Source organism: Alligator sinensis, unplaced genomic scaffold (genome assembly GCF_000455745.1).
Source record: "Alligator sinensis unplaced genomic scaffold, ASM45574v1 scaffold583_1, whole genome shotgun sequence".
Lineage (NCBI taxonomy): Eukaryota > Metazoa > Chordata > Crocodylia > Alligatoridae > Alligator > Alligator sinensis.
Genome location: NW_005841983.1, coordinates 687,407 through 698,627, shown reverse-complemented (window position 1 = coordinate 698,627; position 11,221 = coordinate 687,407). Strand labels below are relative to the sequence as shown.

At 42.4% G+C, this 11,221-nt stretch overlaps 1 protein-coding gene across 7 annotated transcripts in view; it reads right to left on the bottom strand.

Moving 5' to 3' along the window:
- The window catches only part of MAP3K15 (mitogen-activated protein kinase kinase kinase 15), a 134,146-nt gene that overhangs the window by 14,641 nt on the left and 108,284 nt on the right, over positions 1 to 11,221 (bottom strand). For all 7 annotated transcript variants that reach the window (XM_025201125.1, XM_025201124.1, XM_025201121.1 and 4 more), the window contains 3 exons: positions 9,637 to 9,820; positions 6,432 to 6,609; positions 927 to 1,101 (listed from right to left, as the gene is read on the bottom strand). In XM_025201125.1, the coding sequence (XP_025056910.1) occupies positions 927 to 1,101; positions 6,432 to 6,609; positions 9,637 to 9,820 (537 nt within the window). The remainder of the gene's footprint in view (positions 1 to 926; positions 1,102 to 6,431; positions 6,610 to 9,636; positions 9,821 to 11,221) is intronic.

The following is an 11,221-nucleotide window of genomic DNA, read 5'->3' as shown; positions in this document are numbered from 1 at the left end:
GGCTGGCTCCATTCACCATGTGCAGACCCCGGATCAGGTGTCAGCGCACTGCTGCAGGGCTGTGCCTGCAGTGGGCCATAGCCCCAACAGCCCAGCTGGCTGCTGCTGCCAGTGCTGGGGACTATGCACTGCATGGGGTGAGGGGGGTGGTGGTATGGCAGCCCCTCCCAAATCCCCCCAACAAACTCCACACCCACAAACCCCCCACACCACCCTCACACCCTACATACCCGCCATTCCCCACACACTCCACCCCCACAACCCCCCCCCAGAAACCACACAGTTTCCCCCCTAACCCCAGATGCCTGTTACCTAGGCCAGCACCTAGGTCTTGGTCACTGCTGCAGCTTTGTCCTGCTCCTGTTTGCTCCAGCACACTGAGGCAGTATGCTGGAGGAGCAGTGCATGAGGCAGGCATAGAGGCACTCTGGCAAGGTGCTAGAGTGTCTCTCTGGAGGACTTCAGCCTCCACTTGCTTCCCGCACCACTTTTTTTTCCATTTTTTTAATTTTAATACCAAGATTTACCAGTATCAAAATGTAGAGTCTGTGCTGCAAATATGCAGTGTGAAGAACATTTTTTTGTTCTTAGCGTACCTCTTGCAGCATCTAAAAACTGCTTCGAGATGCCACAAGAGGCACATGCGCGCTCATCTGGATGTCCAACTGAGGCTGGTGGAATTAGAAACCTGTGCCAATAAGAGAGAGTGGAAAAAAGCAGGAAGTTAGAAGTTGAGTTTTAGCCATCAGCCAGTGACCATCACAAAAGGGTACCAGCATACACTCGGAACATGGCAGAACAAAGTGCAGCAAAAGGGTAATGCTGAAAGCAGCTTCACACACTGATCACTACAGAAAACTACCATACACTACCGCATTTTTAAGTTTCTTTTCTAAACACAAAAAGAAGTGTTAAAGTACGGATACCTGTGTGATACACTCCTGCAAATTTGAAGCAACTTTATTCTGTTCCTCTTTAAGAATTTTATAGAGAATTGCCCGGCGCTCACTGTCCTTTCTTAGAAGAAAGAGTCCAGAATCTTTATCCTCAAGGGAGGAGGAACCACTTCGATCTTCTGACACAGAGCTTTCATCAGGAACACTGAATCAGTGAAAAAACAAGATAAGGATGACATAACTAATTGTTACAACTGAAAAAAAAATCAGACAAGGGTAGGGCTAATTATGTAGATGAATACATAATAATTCATTATTATCTGGTCTTATTTCACTGCCCCTGTAATTTTAATTCCACAGTTATTGTTAATGACTGTTCAAAGCCTCAACTACTGTAAATCAATGGAACTCTGCTTATTTATTCCATCTCAAGAGTCTGGCCCTGTATGAGGAGGCAAATGAGTCAGTGTCAAGAATGGGGGAATGTGTGTGTGTGGGGGGGGTGTTTGTTATTCATTGTTTGTGTCATTCTGGTCACATAAATTCAGACCGAAAATGTCACATTCCATGGTCACTTCTCAGGGCACCTGCCTTTTTGACCTAGTGAAGTTGCTCTTATGGTTTTTCCTATCCATTCAGTAATGTTATTTATCCATACTTGCCTTGGCTGGCCTCTTTTCTGCTTCTGTTCACTCTTCTTTTAAGTGTTGTGTTAACCAAACTAGGATGTTTCATACTGTGGCCAAACCAACTCAAGTTTTGCTTGAGTTCTTCTTAACAATGTCAAGAAGGGTTTCATATTTTCATGCAGCAGCAGCAAGGTCATTTATCATCAATTGATTTTCACCTATTAGCGGTATATGGTATCTTAAAAGTCATCTTCAACACATCATTTTAAATGCTTTTAACCATCTTTCTAAAACCACTTGCAGGGGCCAACTTTCATAAACATACAAGTGTTGTCTACTGTAAATATGGATTTTTGCTTTGGAAATATGGAAATATTACTGGCCTAAAAGATCTTGAACAGGTTTCCCAATGCTGCTGTTGCTACTGCAACTCCTGTCTTTTCTTCCTGGTCTGATGTACAATCTTGTGACAGTGGCTTCAAAGTACTTAGCCATGGACATGACCTTCCTTTTGCCCACAATGATTTCCATTTCATAAAATGTTTCCATAGCATCTAATCTGTTAATTCTGACAGTTCCTTACTAATCCCACAAAGAAACCTATGCCATATGCTAATCTAAGATTAGGTGTTTTTTCATCTCCAAATGAGACTGAATATTCAAAGTCTGAAGTAGAGTTGGAGAAGAGATGGAGAAAGAGGGAAGCATCCCTGCCTTACACCAATGCTAATCTTAAATTCTTCCGTTGAAATACACTTCCGAGATAGAAGTGACAGTATTGTTGTAGAGTAAGTTGATGGTTTTAATAATCCCTGGACTAATACTATGCTTTGCCATAATTACCCATAGAGCTTCATGCCAAAAAATATTTTTTTAATAATGAAATCTATAAAGTTTTGATTTTTCAAAATATTCTAAAATTGCAAGTGTTCTCAGTCATACCACAATCCCTTCAGAAACCTGACTGTTCGACTACTTTCTATCTGCAGTTTCAAATGACTCAACAAGATGTGTAACTGTACTTGGCTCAGGTGAGTAATGAACCTCACAGTTTTGTAATTACTGCTTTCTCACAAGACTCCTACTGATTCCATACGTTGCTTGGGGCAATTTCCAGTCTGACATATACTATCATAGGTCTTATGAAGATCTTATCCAGACCTCTCCTCCTTGCTTTACTAATCCAGCTGGGGTGCTGTTCTATCCTGGAGTTTTTTTCTGGTTTTAGACATCTGAATTACTGCCTCAATTTTAGCCCTATGGATTGGTGGCTCATCCTCCTTCTCACATTGATTGTTATTGATATGCTTGATGAGTACATTTGGACCAACATTAACTTTGCAATTATAAATGTCCAGCCTTGCCCTTAATTATTATTGTTCTGGCCTGTTGACTACTTCCCTAGCTTTTTCATGACTTCAATGCAGTTCTCAATATTATTCTTAAAGATATTTTCTTGGATGGAAAACCAATATCAGTACGTCCAGTTTTCTTTTGCCTCTCTAACATTTGTTCTTATTTCTTGATTCATTAGTTGGTATTCTTCTACCTCCTACTTTCCTTTTTCCAGACAAGATTTATGCCTTTTTTAATCTTTACCTGTTTGATTTTCCTTTGGCTCCCTCTTTGTAGAAATCTCATTTCAGTTTTCAGCTAAGCCATCAGTAATGTCTAGAACAGGACTGTTCAGCTTCTGAATGGCTGGGTAACTCAGCCACATGCCACGTGGGCTGTAGACCTCCTGGGCAGTATGCTGTACAAATCACATGTTGTGCTGGGTGATGCCCTCCCACCCAACCACTACACCATGCTGGCACCTTCATGCTGATGGCATCCCATGCCACAGCACTATGTTACCTGGGCCCCCTCCTTCCTGCGTAACCCCTCAATGTGTGGCACTGGTACCCTTGCTCTGTGTGGGGTCTCTGGGTCCATTGAGCACCCCAGCCATGGGCTCTCTCAGCCCAATGGGCTGTGCTGCCTATCCCTACAGACAGGAACAAGAAGTAGAAGCTGGAAGAGGGAGGGAGAGCCTGAAGATTTTGGCAGAGACAGGAAGAGAGCAATGTGGGGAGCACCACCTGGACTGGAAGCCCAAGGGCTGCAGGTTAACCCACTTGAGGCTCACAGACCACCAGTTGGACAGCCCTTCCCTATAAAGATGAGGGGAACAAATTCTTCTCCTAATCGGTCTTGGAATTCTTCTTGGACCCATAGATTTGGAAGCTAAATATTGAGATCATGCTTATTTCTGAGAGCTCTTAATTCCTTCAATAGTTAAATCAACTGGTATTTTGATGAAGCAACAGATTTAACTATTGAAGACATCTGGCTATTAATTATGTGCATAACTTACTTCCTAACTATTATGGTGGTTAAGCACTGGAATGGATGACTCAGGAGAAGCTGTGGAACCTCCATCTGTCATGAACCCACACACAAGCAGGGCTGATTCATGAGTTTAGAGTGTATCATGCACAGATATTTTCCCAAATTAGATTTAGTAATGTAGTGTTTGGTGTCTATTTGCAGTTAATGTTAAATGGCAAAACAACAGTTAAATGTTAGGAATGCCCAAGACAGTCAAAATATATTCATACTTCAGAGAAACCCAGGTTGGAAGAATGCAAATTCATCTCTGAGGCCAGGTTACACTTTTACCAGTGTAAGTGATTGGAAACCAGTCTATATACCCATAACAGAACAGAAGTTTGGCGCACACAGACTGGTTTAAAAATGGCAGAACCCAATCTAAGATGTTCTACTCTCTCCTGACAGATTTCTTGCAAATACCTTCTTAGGTTGCAATCCCAGCTTCCACCAGTTGGGGACAAGATAACTCAAAGCCTAGGGCTCTCTAGACAATTTTTCTCACCCAGAGCATCCGTTCATCTATATTTTCTATTAAATTCTCAGGGAGCAAGTGTATCCTATCCTTCCCCCAGATATACATCTGGCTGTCAGGCCAAGTGATATTCCCAAGCTGCAGTTATACAAATAAGTTAGGACATATTGAAATAGTTCCTTTCAGAAAGATAAACTCCTAACTGTACTTTCTTTGGCTGTCAGTTATTCCAGAGAGATATAGACTTTCTCTCATTCAGTTCAAGGGTGAAAAATATCAATCCTTCCAGGTGTTGGTCTTCTGAGAATGGACTCCCTTTGCTAAAGGTTTCCCCCTTGAAATGTAGCCAACATTTATTTGGGGATTGGCACTTTCTCCAGCAACACATTGAGTTATGCCATCTTTGTGACTGCCTGATATACATAGCCATCCCAACTGCGGGCTTTCAAACTGGGTACAGACGTTCAAAAAGCCCATGGCAGAATTGATCTAAGTTGCATGGTTTTTTGTAAGCAATGTGGTTTAGATTGGTAGCAAACAGAATATACATTTCAAGGGGGAAACCATTAGCAAAGGGAGTCCATTCTCAGAAGACCAACACCTGGAAGGATTGATATTTTTCACCCTTGAACTGAATGAGAGAAAGTCTATATCTCTCTGGAATAACTGACAGCCAAAGAAAGTACAGTTAGGAGTTTATCTTTCTGAAAGGAACTATTTCAATATGTCCTAACTTACATGTATAACTGCAACTTGGGAATATTACTTGGCCTGACAGCCAGATGCATATCTGGGGGAAGGATAGGATACACTTGCTCCCTGAGAATGTAATAGAAATCAGCATAGGATACACTTGATCCCTGAAAATTTAATAGAAAATATAGATGAACGGATGCTCTGGGTGAGAAAAATTGTCTAGAGAGCCCTAGGCTTTGAGTTATCTTGTCCCCAACTGGTGGAAGCTGGGATTGCAACCCAAGAAGCTATTTGCAAGAAATCTGTCAGGAGAAAGTAGAACATTTCTCTGGACAGAAGAGGTGTTGCTCTTTTTGAAAGAAATGCAGTAAGAAATTTCTTTAGTAAGCATTTTTATGGCTTTTCTTCTTGTGTTCTGTCTCTACAAGATACAGGTGCTTGCTTATGTGATTTATCTTGCTTGTTGTAATAGATCTTTTTGACATTTTATTTACCTTACTGATTGTCTGTAGTAAAGGTGATTTTCAGAGCAACTGACAATTCCAGGCTTGCCTCCTTTGTGGTAGAGGGGACCTATAATTTAATATAAACCCTATGGTTACGTCCAGGGATCCTGGTTTTCTCTGATAAAAAAAAAAAATCCCCAATTTTCAGGTTAAAAAAAGTAACCCGGAATCCACATTTTTCTATGATTAAAATGAAATGCCACTAATACATATCTATCTATCTGTAGATATAGGTATTTATATATCTATATATAGCTATATATAGATCTATAGATACAAATAGATATATCTTTCTATCTATCTATCGATATCGATATATATACTCACATACAGTAGTGGCGTTTCATTTTGATTATGGAAAAATGTGGATTTTGGGTTACTTTTTTAACCCCCCAAAAAATCGAGGATTTTTTTTGTTTTTGTTTTTAATCAGAGAAAACCAGGATCCCTGGTTATGTCTCAGAACTTTGCAACACTTCTGCTGGAGCTGCAAGACCTAGACTAAGACAGGTGGAACTAAGGTTTATGGAAATAAGAAGTTATCCCAGGGGCAAATCTTAGTGTATTCTCAGTAGTATAGTAGAGAGACATGGAGCTGATGGGCATCCTGATAGTAAACAAACAGTATCTTTGCAAGTCTTTAAAAGCAGCTTAGACAAAAATGTGGCTTGGATGGCTTAAGACAGGGATGATCCTACCCTGAGCTAGGGTTTGGACTAAATTACCGCTTGAGGTCCCCTTCAGACCAATTTTTCTATTTTTCTACTTTAAAGTCAGAGTGAATCAAACAGATGTATATATAGAGGTCATGCTGAAAAAACATATGGAGGTCATGCTGAATGCAATTAGACAGCTTTACCTCAATAGGTTGGAAATGTTATGCTTTGTCTGAATCTCTGAAACGGATCGCTTTGTCTTTTCAAAGAACATGTCATGCTGTACATCAGAATCTGGTGAAACAGACCCATGTTCACTGCTGCTACTTCCAGCCTGTTCCCCAGGGACTTGTACTGGGAGAGATACACTGCGATTATAATCTATAAAAGACAAAGAAAACAAGCCAACTATGCATCATTAAAGCATATAATACAACTGTTTGAAAGGACAGTTTTTAAAACTGCAGTATGCAAACACAGTAAATGATATAAAGCCCTCATCTGGCAAGGAGCTTACGAGAGGTAATTAATTACCCTGGTTATGTCTACATGAGACACTTAACTTCGTACTAGCACAATTTACTGCAAAATAAGCATATGTGTCTACACATGCACATGTTTACTTCGCCTTCAAATGCAAGTAGCAAATTTACTCGGGATTAGTAAAGGCACTGTTGAGCTCGTGTAGACACCTGACTGGGGGCAAAATCTGCTCCCAGTCAGCTCTCCGCCAACTCCCTGCCCTCAGAAGGTGGGCAGCCTCCACTGTAGGAGCCTCTGCAGGGACTATGTTCCCCTGCCCCAGCAGCAGGGAACTCCCAGCGGGAAGCTGGGAGACCCTTATCTCCTAGCAGCAGCTCCACAACCACGAAGCCCTTGCTGAAAGACCCATCTCCCAGCTGGAGCTCTGTGGTTGTAGGGCTTGGGCTGGGAGACCCTTATCTCCCTGCCTGGCTCTGCAGTCCTGGGGCTCTGGTTGGGAGACTATTATTTCCCAGCCCAAGAGACTCAGGCTGGGAGATAAGTGTCTCCCAGCCCAAGGGAGATAAGGATCTCCCAGCCTGAAACTGCAGAGCTCAGGCTGAGAGATAAAGGTCTCCCAGCCTGAGCCCCACAACTGCAGAGTCAGTGCTGGGAGCTCCCTGCTGGTGGGAGCAAAGGAGCCTGTTCTCTGTCCAGCTCCATGAGTGCAGAGCTGGGGAAAGGGGAACAGGCTGGGGAGCTTGTTTCCTCCCCAGCTCCATGCTCTGAAGAAGCTCCCTAGCCCCTACCCTGCATGCACAGGTGGGGACAACATCCCCCTGCTTTGGCAGCAGGGAGCTTCCAGCCCCCGCTCCCTGATCACAATTGTGAAGCAAGGCCTAGGAGCTTGTTTCCAGTCCCCACACTGCAACCACAGAGCTGGGGCGGGGAATAGGCTGGGAGCTTGTTCCCAGCCCCTGCTCGATGATCCCAATTGCAATCACAGAGCAGGGCCTGGGAGCTCCCTCCATGGGGACAGTTCCCCACCAGCAGGGACCTGGAGCTGGTTGGGACCTGTCCCTGACCAGTACAGCTTCCAGCCAGCCCCAGGATACACAGGGAAGCACATGCAGCCTGGAGGTGGCTGCAGGGGCAATTGGAGGCCTGCAGGGAACTGGGAACAAATCTTCTCCCTAATCCCTTCATGTGTAGACACCTACCCAAAACCCCTAACTGCAGTATCTTACTGCACCTTAAATATAGGCTGCAGTAAGTGCATGTGTAGATGTGCCCTCTGTGTACCAAAGAATCGAATAAGTATCTTTCTCCAATGACATAACAATAAGCACCAGGTGCATTCTTGAGTATTATAACAATGAAAATTGAAATGTTTAACTTGATTAACTGCACTCAAAGACAGATGAAAATAACCTGGCAGTAATTTTAATAACATTAGACATGGTTTAATGTCATAACTCCATGTGCAGACACTCCACGCAACTGAACCAAAAAGAGAATTTTTTATGAGGATGAAGCTGTGAAAGGTAAAGACTGAATAGCATCGCTGGCTAAGAGTTTAAAATCACTACTGAAATAAAATAGCACCAAAGAGTATGTGGCCATTTAAAGATCTCTGCCTAGAGAAGTAGGTCACTACCTGCTGGCTAGCTGCTAAAAGATGCATTTGCAGACAGCTCTATTTGGAAGATAATCTGCTGGCTGACATTCTGTCCATTTAGCCTTAGAGACATTTGATTGCTCTTTGGCCTTACAGCTATTTGTTTATCTACATTGCCACAAATTGATTATTTTTTTTGCAAGAGAGGATTACTTGCAAAATACTGGCATGTTCCACATGATTTCTGGCTGTGAGTTTAAATTGTCACTGAAATAAAATAACACACATCAAATTGTGGCTCTTCACAGTTCTGTGTATACTGGGTAGGCCTGGTTGGTAGGCCCAGCTCTTTTCACCACCCCAGGAAATTCCCTGTTGTCTTATTGGGCCACTCAATATAGGTCAGAAGAAGATGCCTCCTGTAACAACAGGAGAGAAGGTAAAGCTGCCTGGTATGGAGCAGTTTGCAGTGTAGGAAGGAGAATGACAGAAAATGGCAGAGATTATTCCCCCTACAAGAGAAAGTTTCTGCTGGAGTGACCCCCTCTCCCCCCATAATTTCTAATCAAAGACAGTCTGTTCAAACACAACTTTGGGACCCCTCCCTCTCTACCCCCTCAAAATGTCCTCTTAATGAGAAGAGAGACACGAGGTAAAATAAGAGGCAATTTATTTCAGTTCACAATTTTTATGGCCAGTTCTCACAGACTCTAAAGCAATTTTTTAACAGCTCAAGGTTACAGTCCATTACTTCCAGTGGGCCCAGCAGGTACTCAATAACTGAAAAAAAATCAGTTAAGAATATAAATATTGATATTCCACATTCAGCACCTGGGTTTGAGAAGTGTGCGCAACAAGCATAAACTGAACACAAAACATCAAGATGTATGGCAATGATTTTCAAAAAGTGACTAAGGGATTTCCAATACCTTGAGGCATTTTACAAGGGGTCTAGTTTTCAGAAAGGACTGAAAGTCAGTCCTCTTGGGATATGTCTGTATTTATAAACACAAAAATCTTGGCTTATTTCTGAAAATACTGAGTGAATATTCTTTTCTTTTATTAAAAATGAGGCACTCAGTTGGGGTGAGGGGAACTAGCCAAAACGAGATCTATCAGACACACTAGTTCTTCATGGAATTTGTTACATGGAAATAGCACAAAATGCAGGCCACAAGGTTTGCATTTCTACAGTTGGACTCCTGCTGATTTCTTGGCACATCCCATGCCCTGAATAACAAAGAGGACATGCCTAATGATTCCAATCATCTTACATAGCAACAACATTATTGTTGTTGTTGATTTGTAGCTGGATGGTAATTCTTTACCTGATGGTTTGAATGAGATTCTGTTTTTCTTGCCCTTGGTCACCTGCTTCAGGAAAGGGTCTTTGAGCAAATCAGATGCTGCAACACGCTTATGGGGATCAGGTTCAAAGCAGAGCAAAATAAAGGCTCTTGCTTCAGCAGACAGTGACTCTGGAATTTCAGGATGAATTTTGAACATCCCAACCTGTAAGTAAAATATGGATGCAAATTATTTTCATACATCCTAAGAACATACAAAACACCAGACTAAGTCAAACCACAGGACTATCTAACATAGTGTTCTCTCTCTCTCGGTTGCAGAGAGGATGCTAAGGGGTTAAGCAGGGCATATGCAGAATGATCCATTCCCTACTCCCTACATCTTCCAGCATTCAGAGGCCTATGATGTCCTAATTTTGATAGGGTTGCTACTATCATGTTTGATACTCAGTGAGGGACCTATTCTATATGACTCTGTCTAATCCCTGGTCCTCAGATAAATAGCTACAAAGGAGCTGTGAACCAAATCCTCACATGGTGTGAACTAGAACAGCTTTGGCGGCTAGTGGAAGGTTTGAAAGCCACAATAGAGAAATCATCTACTCAAGTCACTGAAGCGACAAGTGGGCTCCACTGATGAGGATCTGGCAACCTCTCTTTCACAGATATTTAAGAAGATGGCATGGCCATCTCTGTTTAACCTTCACACAACCTTGGCTCTGATCATTCCCACCTCTGCTTTCCAAACTTTGCTCTACCTCCTAGCTGCCTGCCCTTTCTGTTATTATATACCTTCTCTCTCCAGCCAACACCATACTTCCTAGTTGCTGAAGCCTCTCAGTACACTTCTCTTCAAGGGCCCAAATCCACTTCCAGCCCTAACACTACCATCCTCACTCCCAGTCCCCTCCTCATTGCTGCCTGTGCCTGCTATGTTCTGCAGGTGACAAAAGTCCAAGGCTCACTTGCAGAACAAATCCTAGTTGCCTAGCTCACTTGCTGTACCCAGGCTCAAGCTAGATGCATTTCCTGGCCTTTTAGTATCATCCACTTGGAATCATGTGATGGCCAAAGGGCTCACTCAGACAGCATAATTAAACACATCTATTTCAATGAGCTTCTGCATAGCAGACTCCTGAGACCCCCTTTCCCTGAAGCAGCTTGAGTTGCCAACTCTTAATCTCCAGTGCTAGTTTTACATAAATATTTTGCATTCTGCACATGCAGTATAAATCTGGCCTATTATGCCTTTCAGTCTTAACATATATATGTACAATAGGCTCCAGAAAACAAGCAGCAGGGGCATGAAAATTATTCTGGCCACAAGGCAGAAAACAGCTAAGTGGTTAATCACATGCCAGAAGCTTGCTAAAATAAAGAGTTGACTGAATAATCTCTTTATAGACCTGCATTAACATACTGTGCAACTGCTACCAATTTACAATGGCACCTTAGCTATGGGGAAGCCAGTAATGTTTATACTCAATGAGGCAAAAAATCCTGGACAGCAGAGACCATATTTGAATCACAACACAGGTTATAACTGTTAATGCATTTAACCACTTCCAAGCCCTATCTCCAATCACATAGAAAATTGATTTTAGAA